The sequence below is a fragment of the Kogia breviceps genome, chromosome 9 (genome assembly GCF_026419965.1).
Source record: "Kogia breviceps isolate mKogBre1 chromosome 9, mKogBre1 haplotype 1, whole genome shotgun sequence".
Taxonomy (NCBI): domain Eukaryota; kingdom Metazoa; phylum Chordata; class Mammalia; order Artiodactyla; family Physeteridae; genus Kogia; species Kogia breviceps.
The window spans coordinates 103,768,389-103,789,966 of NC_081318.1; the positions used below are offsets into that span (position 1 = coordinate 103,768,389).

The 21,578-nt window shown below is 43.4% G+C and overlaps 1 protein-coding gene across 1 annotated transcript in view; it reads left to right on the forward strand.

Moving 5' to 3' along the window:
• STK17A (serine/threonine kinase 17a) overlaps positions 1 to 21,265 on the forward strand; it is a 35,476-nt gene extending 14,211 nt beyond the window's left edge. Inside the window, exons 3-7 of the mRNA XM_059074686.2 lie at positions 7,664 to 7,808; positions 17,857 to 17,983; positions 18,902 to 18,950; positions 19,038 to 19,217; positions 19,664 to 21,265. Of these exons, the coding sequence (XP_058930669.1) occupies positions 7,664 to 7,808; positions 17,857 to 17,983; positions 18,902 to 18,950; positions 19,038 to 19,217; positions 19,664 to 19,988 (826 nt within the window). The 3' untranslated portion in view covers positions 19,989 to 21,265. The remainder of the gene's footprint in view (positions 1 to 7,663; positions 7,809 to 17,856; positions 17,984 to 18,901; positions 18,951 to 19,037; positions 19,218 to 19,663) is intronic.
• The last annotated feature ends 313 nt before the right edge of the window (positions 21,266 to 21,578 follow it).

The window sequence follows — 21,578 nt, forward strand, 5'->3', positions numbered from 1 at the left end:
ACAGATTGTTGTTATGGAAACAGGCAGGTTCATGATTACTGTATTACTCATTCCACCTGCCATGTGCTCTGGATACTAAGGTGCTGGTAATACGAACGTGAAAATAGCAAAACCCCTCTGTTCCAAGTGCTAGAGTTTAGTGAAAGAGATAGAAATGATGGCAACAACCTTGGCGTTTTACTAGAAGTCTTAGTTGCTGTGGGAACATGGATGAGGTCTAATAGTCGTAGTTCAGAATTTACTATGTGCCAGGCACTGTGCTAAGTCTTCTCTGCCAGCTTTGTATACATCCTTTATATGCTTTATACACATTATTTGTAAATTTTAGTTTTAAATTTTCTCCAGCTTTACAAGATGTGATTGATAGAGAACATGCTGTAAGTTTGAGGTCTGCGACGTCTTGGTACACTTACATCTTGCAAAATGCTTACCACCAGGGCATTAGCTAACACCTGCATCACGTCACATAATTACCATTTCTTTTTTGTGGTGAGAACATTTAAGATTACTCTCTTAGCAACTTTAAAGTATATAACACAGTATTTTTTTTTTTTTTTTTTTTGCGGTACGCGGGCCTCTCACTGTTGTGGCCTCTCCCATTGAAGAGCACAGGCTCCAGACGTGCAGGCTCAGCGGCCATGGCTCACGGACCCAGCCGCTCCGCGGCATGTGGGATCTTCCCGGACCGGGGCACGAACCCATGTCCCCTGCATCAGCAGGCGGACTCTCAACCACTGTGCCACCAGGGAAGCCCTATAACACAGTATTTTTAACTGTAATAATCATAGTTACATTAGATCCCCAGAACTTACCTTATAACTAGAAGTTTATACTCTGACCAACAGCTCCTTTTTCCCCACCCCTAGTCCCTGGTAACCACATTCTACTCTCTATTTCCATTTGAGTTTGCCTTTTGTAGATTCCACCTATAAGTGGTATCATACAGTATTTGTCCTTTTCTGTGTGACTTATTTCACTTAGCATGATGCCCTCAAGTCCCATCCACATTTTTGCAAATGGCAGGATGTCATTCTTTCTTGTGGCTGAACAGTATTCCATTATACATACACACACCATATCTTCTCTACCCATTCATGTTTTGACAGACACTCAGATTGTTTCCGTACGTTAGCTCTTGTGAAGAAGCCTGCGGTGAACATGGGAGTGTAGATATCCCTTCAAGATCCTGCTTTCATTTCTTTTGGATACATACCCAGAAGTGGAATTGCTGGATCATATGGTAGTTCTATTTTTAATTTTTTGAGGAACCTCCCTACTGTTTTCCAGAGTGGCTGCACCAATTTACATTCCCATTCCCATCAACAGTGCACAAGGGTTCCCTTTCTTCCACATCCTTGCCAACACTTACTGTCTCTTGCCTTTTTGATGATAGCCATCCTAACGGGTGCGAGGTGATGATAGCTCATTGTGGTTTTGATTTGCATTTCCCCAATGATTAGTGATGCTGAGGACCTTTTCATGTGTCTGTTGGCCATTTGTATGTCTTCTTTGTGAATATGTCTATGTAGTTCCTTTGCCCATTTTTTAAATTGGAGTATTTGGTCTTTTGCTATTCAGTTGTATGAGTTCTTTATATATTTTGGATACTAACCCCTTATCAGATATATGATTTGCAAATATTTTCTCCTATTCCATAGTTGCCTTTTTATTTTGTGATGATTTCCTCAGCTGTGCAGAAGCTTTTTAATTTGATGTAATCCCAGCTGTTTATTTTTGCTTTTGTTGTCAAATCCAAAAAATCATTGCCAGGACTGATGTCAAGGAACTTACCCTCTATGTTTTCTTCTAGGAGTTTTATGGTTTCAGGTCTTACATCCAAGTCTTTGATCCATTTTGAGTTGACTTTCGTGTATGTGTAAGGTAGGGGTCCAGTTTCCTTCATCTGCATGTGAATATCGAGTTTTCCAAATACCATTTATTGAAGAGACTGCCTCCAGATTTGTTCTTCCTCAAGATTGCTTTGGGTATTTGGGGTCTTTTGTGGTTCCATACAAATTTTAGGATTGTTCTTTCTCTGTGAAAAATGCCATTGGAATTTTGATAGGATTTGCATAGAATCTGTAGATCACTTTGGGTAGTATGGATATTTAATAATATGAATTCTTCCAGGCCATGAGCAGAATATCTTTCCATTTATTTGTGTCTTCTCCAGTTTTTTTCACCAGTGTCTTAGTTTTCCATGTATACATATATCATTTCTTGGTTAAAAATATTCCTCAGAATTCTGTTCTTTTTGATGTTATTGAAAATGGGATTGTTTTGTTAATTTCTCTTTCTGATAGTTCATTGTTAGTGTATAGGAGAAACACACTGTTTTTGGTATACTGATTTTGTATCCTGCAACTGAAATTGTTTTATTTACAAATTTTAGAACAAGATTTTATATGTGAGAAAAAAAATTCAGAATAATAATCAACCTAAGATCACACCACAAGTAGCAGAGCCAAGATTTAGCCCAGGAGTGTGTGATTCCAAAGCTTTTAGCCATGCACTGTGCACCTTTACTCTACCAGAGAGGCTAGGGAGTGCTTCTGAAGGAGATATTTAGCGTTATATACCAGCCATCATTGCCTTACTTGGGACTTTTCAGGTTGTTTGGACTGCATCCCGTGCTTTTCTGTCTGACTTCTATTCTACCTCATCTCCTGCTAGTACTTCTCCAACCTCACCCTGCATTCTAGGCACACTTCTTTTCTCTCTCAGTACTTAAAGATATCATTGCATTGTCATCTGCCTTGCTTTGTTTATGACAGGAAGTCTGTGTTGATTCTTGATACCCCTGTATGTGTGCCTTTTTAAAGATTTTTCTCTTTCACACTGATTTTCAGCAACTTGAGTATAATGTGCCTTGATTTTCTTTGTTTATCCTGCTTGGCGTTTATTGAGCTACGTGGATCTTCTAGTTTTTATCAGATTTGGTGATTTTCCGGCAATTACTTAAAAAGATATTTTTCTGCCCCCACCTCTCTCCTCTCGTTTCCTCAATACAGTGTGTTAAACTGGTTGATGCTGTCGCTCAGGTCCCTAGGGTCCTATTTATTCTCCGCCCCACACCCCCGTACTTTAGATGGATGGCTTCCATTTCCGTCTTCAAATTTGCTGTTTCTTCTATAGTGTCTGATCTGCTGTAAAGCCTGGCCAGTGAAATCTTCACTATAAATATTATATTTTTCATCTCTAGCAATTCCGTGTGGTTCTTTTCATACCTTCCATCTCTCTCCTTGTTGTGTTCATATTTTACTTTAAATCCTTCAGTGTATTTATAATACCTGTTTTAAAGTCCTTACCTGCCAATTCCATCATCTCTGGTCTGTTTTTATTTTCCTGTTATTTGTGAGTTGTGAGTGGTGGCATTTTCAGATGTCTAGTAATTTTTGGAAGGATGACATATTTAGAATGGCACAGTGCTGGGTGGATTTTATGATCTTCCACTAAAAGAATGGTGATGTTTGTTTTGGCAGGCAGTTAAATTACTTGTGGGTCAGACTTACTGGGCAGGTTTAGGGCTACTTTAGCCTTTTATAAGGCTAAAATATGGCATTCTGGGGGGTCTACTGAATGCCCCAGGTGCTTGGCATGGTTTTTCTACTCAAACTGGGTAGAATTCAAATATCTTATTCTGTCCTTGGTGAATGCTAGGGCTTGTGCAGCTTATGATTTCCTGGTAGTTCTTTGCCTGATCTCACAGTTTTATCCAGTGAATGTGCGTCTAAGTACCTTGTCTAAGACTCTGGGATACAACTAAGCAGATGTCTGCAGGTCTCCCTCTGTGTAGAACCCTCCTCCCTGGTCCTCTGCCTGTACAAAGCCCAGCTGCCTTAGCCTTGTCAAACTCCCTTCCCACCTCCTCAATTTAGCCAGGCTGCTGTTCTGCTTGGGATCCTCCCCAGCCCTGTACCACATGCCGTGAATTACCTCCAAGTAGAAAGACAGAGCGTAGGGCTCAGCTTGCTTGTGCCTCCACCTCAGGGATAATGGTCCTAACGGCCTGTTGTTCTTAATGTCTGAAAATAGTTGGTTCATACACTTGGCTCCTTTTCCCATTTGGGTGAAAGGGGTCGCAGCCGCTTATCCTTCTGTGAGTGTACCAGTTACTTGTCACACCCACAGGCCCTTGTACGTATGTCCACTGTGCCTGGATGCACTCCTGCCATTCCATCCAGTGGATTCCTGTTCATTCCTGAAGGCTCAGAATGAGTGTCATCTTTCTCAAATCATTTTTCTCTTTCCTTCCAATTAATTGCTCATTTGCTAAGTTATCAAATCACTTGATATATAACTTCACACTCATGTGTATTTACGCATACATATTCCTAAAATTATCTTTCGTCTTTCTCTTCCCAACTAAAACTTATAATTTATCTTTCTTGCCCTAGCACATAGCACAGGGCCTCTAACATATTTGATTGATATGTGTTGAATTTGAATAGTGAGGGAGTAGAGATCCAAACTGGGCCTCTGCATGGGATAGAAATGGAAATGCTGGTTTAGGTAGAAAAAGGAGTGTTTGGTGCCTAAGGTTGGAAGCTGTGATCCAGCTTTAGAAGCTAAGTTACACTTCGCTTCTAAACATCATTTCTATGGCTCTGAGTAATGTTCACAAAGAGATACTTACAACTTTCTGAGCACCACTAACTAGAAAATTGAAATTCACCGTTCTTAATATTTTATGTAAAAATCGTTTTGGTGTAAAATTTTTTGAAAAGCCCTTGAGTTAATTGTTTTGTAAAGCCCTTGAGTTAATTGTTTTGTAAAAGATATTTGGGTAAAAAGTTAAATGAATTCATTTCTTTGTAATTTTGAAGTGGCAAATAAGCACTGCTGGAGTAAAGTGTCCTGTAATAAAGCTGTGGAAGTCTTGCCATAGAGAAAGGGAGACATAGCAAACCGTGCCACTCGAGCACACACACAAAGGTGTGAAGCACCTTCCTTCACACACAAGCTTCTGTGTGAAGGAAGGTGCTTTGTGCGAAGTAGTTGTTAATATTCTCGTGTTTTCTGTTACCATACTTGACAGATGCTTTTAACATCTCAAGTTGTTCCTTAGTAAAAATTTTACTTGATTCCCTTAGTTAATATGACAGTTAGTTAAATGGGTCAGGCTTAAATGTAAGTAGGGTGAGATGACATGATGGTCGTACGTTGTACGGAGAGGGTATGTGAAGTCTTACTGATCGCTCAAGGCTGGCTTTTACAGTTTTTTTATTACAATAGGCTGCATTTGAAGTACATCCTTGAAAATTTTTAGAAAACTAGTTTTGCGCTTCACATTTTGTGCTTATGTGACCTGCTTAAATTCTTGGGAAAACAGAGAGGAAAACCCTTTTGTTAAAGCGAGAATGGGTAAACATCATAGTGGAAAGGACTAATAATAAGTTGTTCTTAAATTGTAGGTGAAGAAATCCTTGTACTTGTGTAAATTGACCACCGTTGGATTTTATCATGGGTGGTAGTGTTGAGCTGAGAGGCCCAGAAGGACAGTAAACTGAGACGGGCGAACTTTTTGCACCCAAAATGCATTTGTCTGTCTCAACTGAGGAAAATAGGCAGTTCTGAGCGTAGCCTTTATGTTTGGGGACTCCGTGGACCGCACGTCGCATCCTGGTGCATCTTGGGCTGCTGCGACCGAGTGGACTCAGCTCTTTCTTCCTAACTGCCCGCTCACGGTGTGCGGTACTGCCAGGCTGTCACTAATGTGCTCTTTGGTTTTGTTGTAAATGCTCGCACTTTCCTTTCTTATGAGTTATGCATCACTTTAGCTTTGCCTGAATATGTGATGGCCATTTTACAGTCAGTTACATAAAAATTGTTTTGATGCTTTCATGTATGGTTTTCTCATACTGTAATGAAATATAGTTGTCAGTTGTATAGGTTTAACCGAATGAAAATCTGAATCAGCCAGCAAGTTAGTTTCTTTCACTCTCACCACCTACAGCTTTTCAGCTAAACTTAAATAGGTTCTTAGCTGACTTTGGTGAAAATTTTTGTTTCCTTTTATAGACAGAATTTGGAAAATAGATTGCCCTAACAAAAAAAAAGGAAGGAAAGAAGGCTGGAAGGAAAGAACTAAATTATCTTGTGAAAAGGAAACGAACGAGTAGCTTTTGTTTGACAGTAGCATGGCTGTTTGGAGTTGCATATTTCACATTAATTTTTATAACAACTTCATGGAAGCAATCCAGTCTTTTCTTTTTCTTTTTTTTTTTTTTTTTTAAACACATAAAGGAAAATTTGAGATAGGACATGAGCTGTCGTTTATGGTAAGAACAAATTGTTAAAATATGGAATTTCTGCTGAAGGGAAAGAAAAATTGTAAATGATTTGTTTCTTTTATTGGCAAAATTATTCAGAGGAAAAAAAAAAAATTGAGGTGCTTTGGCCAGAGGGTGGAAGAAAGTTTAAGTCCGTACTGCTCTTTTGGTGAGCCTAGGTCATATCTACTGAAATTTCAAAAGCACGTTCCTTTCACACCAGCAGTTTCATTCCAGTATCTACATTGAAGACTACGTACTGACACAGGAGCTGACAGGAACCTTCACACACCTGCTCGTCACAACATTGTTTATAATCATGAATAATTAGGAAAAAAAAAAACAAAACCTAAATGTCCTTCAGAGGGGAACGGCTAAATAAACTATGGTTTTTCTATTCACAAGGTTGCAGGAATTTAAAATTCTGAGGCAGGACTTCTCTGGTGGCGCAGTGGTTAAGAATCCACCTGCCAGTGCAGGGGACATGGGTTGGATCCCTGGTCTGGGAAGATCCCACATGCCCCAGAGCAACTAAGCCCGCAAGCCACAGCTACTAAGCCCATGCGCTGCAACTACTAAAGCCCGCGCCTTCTAGGGCCCCGCGTGCCGCAACTACTGAGCCCACGTGCTGCAACTACTGAAGCCCATGCGCCTAGAGCCCATGCTCCGTGACAAGAGAAGCCACCGCGACAAAGAATAGCCCCCGCTTGCCGCAACTAGAGAAAGCCTGCCTGCAGCAATGAAGATCCAAGTCAGCCAAAAAATTTTAAAAATAAAAGATAAAAATTATGAGATAGATATAAAACCATCATGGAAAAGACTCTTAAGGCATGTTTAAGTAATTTTTTAAAGTAATAGAACAGTATCAGTTAGAATGTTGCCATTTACGTGTCTAAAAATCCAGAAAACTAATATTTTTGTATGTATTTAAATATATTTTAAAAATCTGGAAGGATGGAGTACACCTGAGTGATAACAGAGCTTCTAAATGTAGCTCTGGACTGGGGGAAGGGTCTTCAATGGAGGGCATTTGCTTTATTTGCATTATTTGCATTTTTTTACAAAAACAATGTTTCTATGTATTCTGTAACTAAAAATCCTTGAGAATTTTTTTACTTGAAAATGTGTTAATATATTTTACTACTAAGGTTTTAGTTCTTGAAGTTCTGAAGCTGATGTTTTTATTTAGCTTTGGAAATGCTAATCTGAGCTTAAATTTTTACTTAAAAAATATTGGATTTCAGCAAGTAGATGGACGAAAGTTTACACACATTCAAATTATAGTCTATGTAAATAACGATACCTACTGTGTCTAAATATTAAGAACAAAAAGGCTATTTTTAATGAGTCCTCTTCCTTTCTATTGAAAATGTGCTTCTCATCTTCTCTAGTGCTGCTGGGGGTGAAATCTTTGACCAGTGTGTTGCAGACAGAGAAGAAGCCTTTAAGGAAAAAGATGTTCAGAGACTCATGAGGCAGATTTTAGAAGGTGTTCGCTTTTTACACGCTCATGATGTAGTTCATCTTGATTTGAAGGTAAGAGCTGAATTACTTCACAGTTTTGAGGTTGCTGGAGAATGACACTTTAGATGCGAGATATCTCACAGTGGTTTCCTCCAATATTTGTCGGGTTTGTGTGTTTTATTAGGTAACAAGGATATAAGAATTGAGTCATAACTTGTATCCTCTAGCCAGTTTTATCAGGGAGAGAATGCACATGTGCATACATAGAAAGATAAATAATAATACGTTGCCCCGGAAATGAAGCTTCGAGGGTATTGCTGGGGTAGGTGAAGGTTTCCTGGCGGAGACAGGGCTTAAGCTAGACCTTTCCAAAAAGTTAGGATTTAGGTAGGTAGAGAAGAATAGGAGAAAGTTAACTCAAAAGAGTTAGGAATACTTGCGATGTGTTTGGACAAAAATAAATGGAAAAGTTCCTCTGTAATTGAAAGATGACATAGGAGATATCGAAAGTTGAGAAAAGGCCAGATTCCCGGAGTTCACATGTCACGGAGTGATAGGTGATTTTTGAGCAGAAATATTTGAAAAGCAGTGTTGTGGAAAATTAGGCAGGCAGCAATAAATAAAATAAATTAGGGAATGAAAGCAATCAGAGGCAGGTAGATTTTTAATTTGAAATCGTCAAAGAAGGAAGGGGAGGAAGGAAGAGAGAAAATACAAAGGGTGGTATCAGTCACCTTCCTTTCACGTGATGCGGACGCCAGCTGAAAGCAGGGTAATCGAAAGAGGAACTTTCATTGGCTAAAAAGTCCAGGGTAATTCTGGCTGCAGTTACAGCACTCTTCATTCATCCAGATGTTGCCAGCACTTGATTTCTCTTCAGTTCTCAGCTCTACCTCCTCCTAATGGCAATAAAATGGTGGTGAGTTAGATGCAACTGTTCTTTAGCCTCACAACTGCCCTGAGACTCAGCAGGAAAGAGCTGCTCTCAGGTCACTGGCTCGTTCAGAAGCCCTGAGACCCACTCAAACCAGCTTAGATCAACCCAGAAAGAACTGGTGCACTGGTCCAGGGTGCAGGGCTTTGACGGCCAGGCCAGCGCCATTGGTGTCATAGGCACCCACCTAGAGGGGTCCAGCCCTGCTCCCAGCCCAGCTTCGATGTGGACTGAGAGTGGGGAAGGAGGGATGGGTTCTCAGACCAGTTCCGTTTCTCAGAGAGTAGAGAACGGGCGCTCAGGGGACAAACAGGAAATGTCCACCGCAGGTATTCAGAGCATATTCCTTCAGGCAGCTGAGGAGAGAAGCGTCTAAGACCCCTGTTGGTTTTCCCATGGTTGCTTCCCTATCAAGTCCAGGTGGGGCTTTGTGGAAGTGAGACAGTCCTCTAGCACAGAACACACCCCAGGGACTCGGGCGCCTCATCCGCCTTGTCAGCCAGAGGAGAGGGGGTGAGGAAGGAGGGTAACCTGACAGGGCCGAACCCCCGGGCCCCAAACCTCTTTCCTCTCCTGAACTTCTGCAGCCTCGTCTCACTCACCTGCCCATCCACCCTGACCCCTGCTGTCGTATGCTTCCAGGAGAAAGCAGACACTTTCAGCAGTGGCTCTCCAGCTTTGACCCAGGTCAGGGTCACCTGAAAGCCTTGTTGAAACAAATTGCTGGGCCCCAGCAAGCTTCACATTCAGGGCAGGGCCGGGCGATGCCAGTCCTGCAGATGCAGGTGCTGCTCAGACAGCTGCTGCTGGGTGGCACACTCGATGACACCTCATACACACCATACTGTGCACGTACCGTGCTGTACACATACCGTGCTGTACACGTACTGTGCTGTACACGTACCGTGCTGTACACATACCGTGCTGTACACGTACTGTGCTGTACACGTACCGTGCTGTACACGTACCGTGCCGTATACACGGCAGTGTTGAATCTCTGTTACACGAAGGAACACTCTCAAGGAGGAGTGTGCAGTGTATAACCAGGAAGTGACTCCGTGAGTAAACTTGATCAAATTCCATTTGAAATTAGGTGGAAAGGTAATAGGTCCTCCTTTAAATGCTAGTTTCCTACAGAAAAATACAGGGGAAAGGGAATTATTTGGAAACCTTCTTGTTCTTTTCTGAAAGATGCCAATATTTCATTTTGTTAACAGTTCGTTTTTTCTCCGGGACACTGATTTCTTAGTAGAGTGTCTAAAGTGGGCGGTTACAGCACAGTAGGGAATGGGAGTGACAGTGCCATTTTTTGAAGGCAGGTGTGGACGTGTGTGCACCCACGAGTAGTCCCAGGAGGCTGATGCTGCAGTGGCCTCAGAGATCACCTAGGTGAAACCCTCAGGCCGTGCACAAGGGAGCTGGGGCTTTGTTTTTTCCCTTTAGTGCGTCGTATGTATTAGAAATTCAAAGATCCTGGGTGCGGGACACCGCCACCGTGCTTCGCTCAGGAACACTTGCCAGGAAGAGAGAGGGTCTCCGCAGTCCAGACTTCAGTGGACTCAGACTTTAAGAAGCCTCAGTTAGTACCAGCCATGAGGAAAACGTCCCCAAAGTAACGTCTGTGCTAAGCCTTCTCTCATGTTTGGTTTTACACACTTAACTTTGTAAAATCATACATTTATTTCTATGACGTTTTGCTAGTTTTATGATGTAAAAACGACCTCCAGGAACAGAACACCAATTTAAATAATATTGCAGCTATAGGAAATGAGCTTTCAATTTATGACAGCTCCACCTACGACATTATTCAGAAAAGGAGCTTATCAGGTAGCGAGTCAGACAGGTTGCCAACACCATGTGTCATGCATCTTTGATACGACTTGAAAGCAGTCAAGGGTGAATATTAAGTTCTTGAATACCAGGTTCAACTGTGTATTTACACAGTGAAATTATATCCCTGTCCCCCTAGTACACTCAGTATAAATCGTATCCTTTCTCCCCAGTGCACTCGGTGTAGAATTCTTTCCAGCTTTAATAGAGGCTTTGATGATGGGCCTTTGATGTTGGAAACAGGACTTTCCATGTTTCCTAGACCCAGAAGAGCTAGAGGACACGGTGGCCTGGAAGGTTCTCGGCCTGTCTTCTGCCCTCACACTCTGCACACATGCAGTCAGACTTGTTCCTCAGTGAACTCTGGAGGGGAGAGGTTGGAGATGGGGTTGGAAGGGCAGCAGTACAGACGGGAATGATTTCTATCAAAAGGTCATTTCCAAGTTGACTTCCACGTCCCCCGTGAGTCTGGACAAAGAGAGTCTACTGTCCTGCATCTTTTAACAACCGTCTGCCCAGGGACGATTTGTTTATGATGCTGACCCTTGGTCTCTATCAGAGCTTGAAAGACGAAGCTATAGAGCTAAATGTGTTTTCTTACGTGTTAATTCTGTGAAAAGTGATAACCCCAGTATATATGGGAACTTTGAGTCAGTAGAGCATTTATTCCCCATTATGGGGAAAATGGGCAATTCTCGTCCCAGAGACAGAAGTTAGTTAGAATAACTATTATAGTTGCCTCTTTGAAAAGTGGTCATTGACAGAACGGGAAATACACTACTCAGTCCACTCAGACTCCAAAAGGTCAGTTTGCCAGAAGACTGATTCGCTGAAGACTCTCAGCCAGATGCAGGCAGGCCTTGGAGATGTGGCAGGTCTGCTTCCGGACACCACAGTAGAGTGAATATTGCAATAAAGCGAGTCGCGCGATCTTTCCCAGTGCCAAGTTCACTGATCACAGATCAGCACAGCAAATATAATGAAAAAGTCTGAAATGCCGTGAGGATTACCCAAATGTGACACAGAGACACAAAGTGAGCAAACGCTGTTTGAAAAATGGCGCTGAGGCTTGCTCGACGCAGCGGTGCCTCAAACCTTCAACCCGTAAAAAAACAAAATAGCTGCGAAATGCAGTAAAACAAAGTGCCGCAAAACGGGGCAGGCCTGTATCTCCACCTGAACGTGTGAAGTCCTTTGAGGAGTAGCAGGTGCAGATGTTGGGGTGTTTATGCGTCTACGAAAATTGAAGACACTGAAGTGTGTGTGATGACGGGAGAGCCCATTCCTTCGCACGTAAATCATGGCACGACTGACAAGTCTCAGTAGCAGCAGCTCTGCCAGAGTCAGGACAGGCTCACGTCTCACAACCATCTCAGTAATGTGGTGAGCTAGCCGGGGGTGTGCTGGCCAGTCTTAAAATCCAAGGCTGTGTGTGTTCAGATGGTCTTGTACTGGTCAGATCTTCCAACAGTTCTGTACTAGGTATTCAGTCGTTAAACCCGTCCACCCTGTGATATGTATAATGGGAAGTAGAGGGGCAGACTAGGAATTAGAAGCTGGAACTTTCCCATCTGAGATCAAATTGATCACTGATAGTTTAAGCGTCAATGTTTTCCTTGAAAGAGGGGTCACACGTAACATTTCTAAACAGTTTCCCAAATTTATTTAGACAGGATTATTAACCTCTTTCTATACTCTGACCTGGGTTTTAGTGCATAAAAAGTCGATTTACTTGAACTTCCGTGGGCTGATAAAAATGTTCCTTAAAATGCTGTCCATGGTACCTTAAGCCTTATTGAGCAGATTAGCCTCAAGTCTACAATGATCTCATCCGATGGTGATTGCTCAGTAAATGGTAAATAGATTATGTACAGAAGTGAAGATACCCAGATAAATAAAAGGACTCGCCCAAGAAGCTGAGATATAAGATTTTAGGAGCACTCCTCTACTCCCAGTTGTCTATCTGGGAACAGTTTGTATGTTTCCCGTTTATTCCACTCTCATTACCTCTCTGTGGACCTTGTTTTTTTCTCTCTTACCACTTGGGATGCATGCATCTTAAATAGAATTAAGTATTGTGAGCCGCAGCCTCTGTCACGAACTGGATTCCATAGAAAGGAGGTCTAACTAAGCTGTAAATTGAAAGGTACTTATCTTTGTTTTTAGCACATATTTTCAGAAACTGATGGAGATTATAGTCTTATTTTATTTAGAGGAGTAAGGTCTACTTTAAAAACGTACCTGTGGTCAAACCAGGGCACAGTTGGACGAGAGGACAGAATAAACGTTAACTGTGAAGTTGCAGAAAGCTGTGATTTTATGAGACGTGTGTTTTTTCTAGCAATCTCTCTTTCAAGGGTTTAATGTCTCTCACTTTGGCAGATTATGGATGCTGTGACTAAGCCTTGATTTCAAATACTAAGGTAACATTTTAATAATTTGGTCACACTACTATAGAATTTACTACATTACCACCAAACCAACTAGCTTTTGCATAATAACTAAAAAGCATTTCCCATGGAATGTAAAGAGTAAACAAAATGTAAGGGAAAGATGTTTAATCTATTTTAAAGGAACAAATGGTATTTAAAAACATTCCCAGAATGAGCACGTCTTGTTAATCACAAATGAACCTTAAGAAGATCTGGTGATTAGCAGTATTTCTCTTGGCGTTTCTGATGTACTGGGAAAGGCAAAACATGTGCGGTGATGAATGTCTATTCAGAGCCAGACTCCTCTCATCTAATTTGCCTGAATAATGATGTTTGATTGTACTGTTGTATATCATTAATGTAATACAACTAAAATTGCCTTGAGAAGTCTGGGGCCTCATAATCGTGATGTTGCATAGGATTTTTTTTCCTGAAGAAATAGCTAGAAGCTAAGTAAAAAAGAGAATGTTGGCTTTATAAGCAAGTTTATGTTACCAGAACCTCTATAGTTACTTTGTCATTGAGAAGAGAGAGTGATTCTAACACTGATCAGTTGAGCTTCTCAATCTTGGATCGGGGGGTGCTTTATGTGGTTTGGGTATTTATAACCATCTAGCACACGTCCGCCGTGGAAACTTCTACAGTGACAGCAATTCGTTGTTTCGGTTTTGCATTCAGTTTTAAGTTTTTACTGTAGCCAAAACTGTGCTTTAGAGCACTTGGAACGTGGCTCGTCTGAACGAGGCTGTGCTCAAGAGTGTGAAATCCACACCAGAGCTCAAGGACTTAGTATGGAAAAAAAGTAAACTATCTCAGTAATTCTCCCTATTAATTACATGTGGAAGGTATAACCTTTTAGATATATTGAGTTAAAGAAATACATTTAATTTCACCTGTTCCATTTTACTTTTTGTAATATGGCTACTAGGAACTTTTAAATTACCTTTCTGTAGGACAGCACTGGCTTCAAGGGTATCAGAAGACACTTAAGCCAAAACAACCTGTACTAGATCTCCTAGCCTTTCCATTTGTTTTTCAGCCTATTGTAAGCTAGTTTTTTCTCCCTCCATTTTACTAAAAATGACTTTCTCTGAGTTCTTTCATGGTCCTCATTCTTCCCCTTGTCCCATCTGATGGCGCTGTTCTCCTGACTTTCCTGCTCTAATGTTACACCTGGGTTCTCGCGCTCAGACCCGTGTTTCCCTCTCTCTCCTGACTCTTGGTGTTTACCCCGAAACGTAGTTATCAGCCATCCTTCCTCTCGGCCCACTTCTCTTCTTGCTGTACACTCTTCCTCTCGTTTAGTTCCATGCTTTTAGTCCTTCCTGTGTGCCGTAGGCCCCCAAAGCCATGTCCTCGGCCTCGCTCGCTCTCCAGGCTGAATTTCCAACTGTCCTGGCTGGTCCTGAGAAAACTGAAGGATGCTCCCCTCTGCGGACCCAGTGTATCAGTCAGCGAGTGACAGTATGTCCCTCTTCCTGCTCCTACACGTCATCAGTCACGATGGCCTGTGGATTTTGCCTCTGTTACGTGTAAAATTTCTTTCCTTTCATTCCACGCTTCATCATATCTTCCTCACTCTGTCTCTCTCCCTCTAGAGACTTTTAAAAACAGGCTAAAGGCACATTTTTCAGAAGGCTGTTTCCAGCACGTGGTTGTATTTGACAGTCCCTCGCATGTCGTGCTGTGCGCTGGCTCCCCTGTGTACTTTGGCCTGCGCTCTTGTCTTTCCCTGGAACGTCCTCGGTCCCTCCCTTTGCTCCGCCTTCTGCCAGGCACTCCTGAATGGCCCACAAAGCCCTGCGAGTCCTGTCCCCCAACCCCATTTCCTTCCAGCCTCACACCTGCCCCTCACCTCTGTGCTCGTCTTCAGCTTGCAGTTCTTCCCTCTGCCACCCCCAACCCCGAGAGGCTCCGCCATGACTGGCTCCTTCCCAACATTGGTTTGCCCTCAAATACGCCGCCTCCGGGAAGCCTTCCCTGACTGCCCTGGAAATAGCATCCGCACACACACATACCCGACGGGCACTCTCTCTCGCTCCTTCCCCCACTCTGAGTTCTCTGTAGAGCTTAAAACAACCTGAGGTTGTATTATTTATTTGTACTTATTTGACCCTATTGGAATATAAGTCTCCAAAGGAACGGAGGACTTGTTTTCTGCCATTTCCTCAGGTCACAGCTCACTAGGCAGTCAGTAAAACTTTGAGGAATAAGTGGTGAAATCCTTTTTCCCCATCAGGGCTGCTCCCCTACCTCCTCTGGAACCCTCCAAGGCAGAATCATTCCGTCTTGTTCATCTCTTGCCTGAGTGCTTTGTCAAGTGCAGCACCTGAGCTAGTTGAGCCCGACAGGCCCATCTGTCTTCTGTTCTGAGTATGAACGCAGGACGGCAGGGGCTTGGCATTACTCATAGTTACGGTACCACCTGTCCTGACACAAAATAGAGACCCTTTAAGGGTTTCTTTGTAGTTAGTCACCTTCCCTCTTTTCACTTACTGGGCGAGTAAGTGCGGGCCTGCCGGGTGCTGGGCCCTGAGCCCGGTGACGGCACCGTGGCTCGTGTTCCCACGGAGCTGTAGCCTCTTCCCCTCTGTTTTTGAATCCAGACTGAGATAAACCTACAAGCATCTTCATAATAGAAAAGAGTAGGCCGGATGGCTGGCTCGACAGTAAGACCCGTTTCAAAGAGAGGCCCCCCCGTACCTCGGCATCCTCTGTCGTAGGGCAGCCCTTCCCTGCCGCTTCCCTGCCGCGCTAGGTCTTCTCGCCAAGCTGGCGGCAGGCAGAGCAGAAGAGAGAAGAGCGGCCCGGGTGGCGGGGGTGCGATGACAGAGATGCTGTCGAGAGCCAGAGCATGACAGGTGGGAGTGGCCGGGCGGGAGACGGACTTTCCCTGAGCCCGGGGAGCGGGTGTGTGACGAGTCAGTCTGGACAGCCGGGCACGAGCCCGCCCTGCCCGGGGCTTGCGGACCGCAGTGAGCAGCTGGGAGGTTATCGTGGGGACAGAGGGAAGCTACTGAAGGGTTTCGGCAGGGCGGTCACCGATCAGATTACGGAGGACGAAAGACGCTGCTGGCTGCGGCTCGGGCAACGTTCTGCTGCAACGGGGGAGAAGGTGGTGGTAGCTCAAGGTAGTGTTCCGTGGGGAGAGGGGGGCAGACAAAGTCTAGAAATGCTTACATCTAGGACTTAACGTCACTAGGACGTGGTGACACGTCAGCTCGACGGCGAAGGCGCTGGGAAGAGGAGAGACGGAGATGCTCCTCGGCGTTGCGTCCTGCTGGCTGCAAGGAGCAGCCACCGAGATGCGCGCAGGGACGCGAGGAGAGTCGATTTGGGAGGAAAACAGGAGTCTGACTTGGGCATGCTGAATCGGGGGCGCCTCTGAGACATCAAGGGGGAGAGGTTAGGTAAAGAGTTGGTTGAAGGGACCTGAGGCAGAGAGAGGCTGTGAGTCCAGAGGGGCAGGTGCATCTAGAAAGGGAGGGAGGGGCCGGAGCATGGAACATTCTGGATGCTCTAGTGAGGCACTTACACTGTATTGGTGCCAGTGTCCTCAGTTCACCCTTGGAAGTACTCTTAACGGCCAAAGACAGTAAGCGCCAACCCATTCTGAAGCACGCATAAGCCTCTTTCAAATCTCATATTTTATTTTTGAAATTCGGATGAATTTTACATTCTAGTCCGTAATGTATCAGCTTGACTTTTTATGCAAAGATGTCCCAGTTATTTTCAGCTGAGCAAAAATGACTCCAGGAGTGCGAAGCTCATTGGTCCTCTGGGTGGCGCTTACCACCGCCGTGTACGTCCAACCCGCCCCGACCCCCTGGAGTGTGTCTCTTGGCGAAGAACAGCCAGACGACCGCAGGGAGAGTGTCACGATCAGACTTGCAGTATGGGAAGGTTGTCGTACGTGGGGGATGGGTTGAAGGTGGGGGAAACTAGAGACAGGAGGGTAATGAAATCCCAGGTTTCATGCAGTGGGAATATTGAGATCTAGGAAATAGAATTCGCGTGACTGGTGACTTCACTAGATGTGAAAGCGGTGGAAAATGCAGGGCACAGAGACCTTTCGGATGATCCCCGGGGTCTGACTTGAGCACTTGAGGCTGGGAATACAGGAGAGAGCGGTGGGTTTGGCGCCCGAGGCGTGTATCGCATTGATGGCCTTGCCGGGCGAAAAGACCCGATTTTAATTGGCGCTGTGAGTCCGGAGAGGGCTTAGGGTAGAAGTGATCAGCAGGTAAGTGGCGGCTAAAGCTTTGATAGTGGATGAAATTGCTGAGAAACAGAACGCAGAGTGTCGGGAGAAGGGGGCCAGCCAGCAAGAGGTCTTGGGCAACACCACTATTTAAAGCAGAGCAAAGAAAACAACCCTGATGAAAATGGAGAGGGAGCTGTAGAGGGAGGGACAGATCCAAGAGGGAATAATATAAGGGCGACCAGTAGTTCCACATTGTCCCGCTGTCAGTGCCTGCAGGACCCCCACTGGGCTTGGTGGGCCTTCGATCATTAAAGATATTGTGACCTGAGTGCAAGCAGATCAAGTACAGGGCCCAAATCCTGGTGCAGCTGGATTGAGGCGACCTCGCTCTCAAGAAGTTGAGCTTTGAGGGAGTGAGCGTGTTGGCTGGAAAGAGATGCGGGGTCATGGGGGGAGGATTTTTTTTATTAAGTGGTTTGGTTTGGTTTTTAAGATGGGAGTAGATGCCTAGTTACGTGCTGGGGAAGAGATGGTACGAGGCCTGCTGCCTTACAGGTAGGAAGTATGCTGTAAAAACAGCTGTCTGACAAATGGCTGTCTACTGTTAAATTTCTCGCTCTCGGTTCCACAGGTAAAATTTGTATGCGTTATGGGCTACCCGCTCTTTATGCTCTTCATATGCAAGCACGGTTTATTAATTCGGGGGGTGTCATTTTGTAGCCCCAGAATATTCTGCTGACAAGTGACTCTCCGCTGGGTGACATTAAGATAGTTGATTTTGGTCTTTCAAGAGTAATGAAGAACAGCGAAGAGCTCCGCGAGATTATGGGCACTCCTGAATATGTGGGTAAGTACTCGTGAGAGTGGCGTGTGTTTTGCGTTTGGGGTCAGGCATCACCTTCACTGGGGAACTCGCATGTGGCGTGATGAGTGGTGGGGCCTGCCGTCCACTGTGTTGAAATTCTACCGTCAGAGACCCCTTCCTTTGTATTAAGTTAAAAAACGGAAAGCTTTAAAGAGTAAGGTACCAAATTGGTGGTCCCTTTCCTGGAGGGCTAAGAGAAGTTGAAGGGATTGCTTCTAAAAGGAATAGGAGAGGATGCCAGGTTATCTGAGGGCGGAAGGATATTTAACAAGTAAGGACCTTTCAAGAACTCCAAGTTGGTAGAATAAACACTGTGAAAGTCATCGCAAGCCGTGTGGTTGCGTAGATGTGGGAAACAGAGAGGGCATTCTGCTGGGTTGGTGCAGGGCTGAGAGCTGGCAGAAAGAAAAAGGAGAGAGCAGTTGACGTGATGAACCGTGGCTTCTCGGTTTGGTAGAAAAAGTGGTAAACTATGACTTTTTGGATAGACTGGAAGGAAAATGGAGCATAAAAGAATTAGTGGTTGGATGAGGTTAAAGAAAAAGAGAGATTTCTGTAGAAGAGCAAAGCAGTAAAATAATTTAAAGGTGTGACCAGGGATTACAGTTTTATCATTCAAAATGTCAGAGTAGAAAGGGCTCTTTGTGATTACAAGGCCTTGGATGTAGCTCTGGAAGGTCAGCTTCTTTAGACCAGGAGGTCATGGTCAAGTTAATTATAAACATCTAGTTAGACTTTACAGTAATGCATATTAATTTGACTTATAACGTGAACTTATTTCATCTTAGCCCAAACCTTGACAATGTCTTAGTTTGATATTTAAATTTTTCTCTCTAAGAGCAAATTTGGCAATTTTTTTTTTCCACAAAACTAAATGTTTTCTTTTGTTTCTGTTACTAGCTCCTGAAATTCTTAGTTATGATCCTATCAGCATGGCAACGGATATGTGGTGAGAATTATTTATGATGAATTGATCAAATCAGTTTCAAGAAATGAACGTGATACTAATTTTTCTTGCATTTTCATTCTGATTTAGGAGCATTGGAGTGTTGGCATATGTCATGCTGACGGGAGTATCGCCTTTCTTAGGCGATAATAAACAAGAAACGTTCCTCAACATCTCACAGATGAATTTGAGTTATTCTGAGGAAGAATTTGATGTTGTGTCTGAGTCAGCTGTTGACTTCATCAAGACACTTTTAGTTAAGAAACCTGAGTAAGTATTCGTTAATATTGATCTCTCTCAATTTTTGAGCAATCTGCTCTGAACAAACGCAGATTAACAACTGAAACCCCAAAATGAAGACGTGAAAGCGTAGACGTAAAACCAGATGAAACCTTTGGCTTCTTACATCTGTTGAAAGAAAAAGTGGCAAAAATGAAAATGTTTTTTAGAAGATGTGAACTGCACCTCAGTATAACAGATATTTGCCATCTGTTCTTGGTCCTTCAAAGGGGCTTTTCAGAGATAACTTAAAATACTAGTTTTCTATATTGTGGGGAACGGCATTTGCATGCAAATGCTAAAACTTTGTTTTATTCAGGAACCACAATAAGATCTTCGTGGTTCATCCGTCCCAAAATATAATACCTTACGCTCTAAGTTACAGTTGAGGCTTTAAACTACTTCGTCCTAATTGTAAAATGTGTATCTTTATCCAGAGATCGCGCCACTGCTGAGGAATGTCTGAAACATCCATGGCTAATGCAGAGCAGTGTTCAGGAACCTTCTCTCAAGGTGAAAGGGGCATTAGAAGAGGCACAGGCCCTCCAGGAAGGCGATTCTGTGCCTGAAAGTAATTCAGATACCCAGAAGCCGGAAACCGAGGAATCCGTCATCACAGAGGAGTTGATTGTAGTTACTTCCTATACTTTAGGACAATGCAGACAGTCTGAAAAAGAGAAAATGGAGCAAAAGGCCATTTCCAAACGATTTAAATTTGAGGAACCTTTGCTGCAAGACATTCCGGGAGATTTTATCTACTGAGCAGTATATCCCTTTAGAACTTTAAGATTTCTACATTGGAAACATTATTTATGGACTTCTGGCCAAATGGTACATGGGCTGAAAGTTGGATGACCAGGTGTCAGTGGTAGAAACTAAAATAACTTTGTCAAACTTGTGGAGTTAGAGAAATCAAACCAGATTTATAAAGTTGCCAACCAGGAGGTTTAACGGGTAAAGTTACCTTTTTCAAAGTTCTTTTTAAGAAGGGAGATGCTTGAACCTTTTATTTCTGCATCCTGTTTCTCCAGAATGAGAATTTGTATGCAAAGATATCTGCAGTCACTTTCCTTAAAAATCCAAGTAAAAGTGCCAAAATTAACATCTTTCTAAATCTGTTTTGCATTATTCATATGTATAATCTATATCTGCATATATGTATGTTGATATCTTTACTAAAATTGATACTTTTTCACTTTGGATTTTTTGAGGGGACTAAGATTTTAATTTAAATATAGGTATTTTGCAAATTTTTGAGACCTAGAATAACATCCACTAGTTTAATAATGTCTTATTTTTATATTTTATTCCCTGCTTTATGTTGACTTGATTTGGCTTCTGTTGTCTGTTTTTTTCCTAATGCTTTGCAACCCTGTCAGTGAAAAACCCTGGCTAATTTTGTTTTTTCTTCAACATCACTAGTAAGAGTGGTGGTGATTTTTCGCCTCTGAAATTGTTCCGGTTTTCAAGGTCAAGGTTAAGTCACCCTGTAATGTTCAACCAGTGTCGGCTCCGCCGGTCCCTCATCACACCTTCCTTGTCTACCCTCTTTCACAGGCTGCACCCCTGCCGCCTCCTCACACGCTTGTTCTTTGGTCTCTTGCGACAGGCAGCGTGATCTGATCAACACAGCGGTGCTTCGGTCAGTGAGAAGACGCTATTATGTTGTTTTTGTTGATAAAATCCCCAGGAATCGGGGAAGACATATAAAGCACATTCATGCTGGCCATCGAGCCTCTGCTTCTGTTGAATTTCATATTAGCCCCCAAGCAATACTAGGAAAAGTGGTAAAATGCCAGAATATTTATAAACCTTTACTTTGTTCATAAACGATGTGACATTGGAGACTTTGTCATTAGGGAGGTACCCTAAGACTTGTAAGGTTTATAAGAATATACTCAGTAGCATTTAATTTACTTAGGATTGAACACTTCAGCTGTATCTGGGCCCAGTGAACAAATTCCTATTTAAAAAAGTGGAAATGTAAAAGCGTATATGCCGTGTAACTTAAAGCAACTAAATATTCTTCTTACACAGAACCGTCTCAGAGTCCTTATTTATCTTGTATTAGGTGCCTGTATCGGGTGAATACAACTTGCCTGTGACTTGTGTGCTCTGTGCCGTGAGCTACTTGGACCCATCCCTTCGCAGTCTGCTAGGGTGTCACGTGGTGCTTTCTTCCCAGCCTGGCTGCTCAGATGTCAGCCTCAGGACCACGGGAACCCCTAACCATCAGTTTTCAAGTGTGTGTATTGTGTAGGGTACTGGGCTGGACTTCCCCATGCGTGGTCTGCACGAGCTCCCAGCTCTGCCCTGCAAGTGTCGCAGGCCCTGTATTGTTCCGACACCATC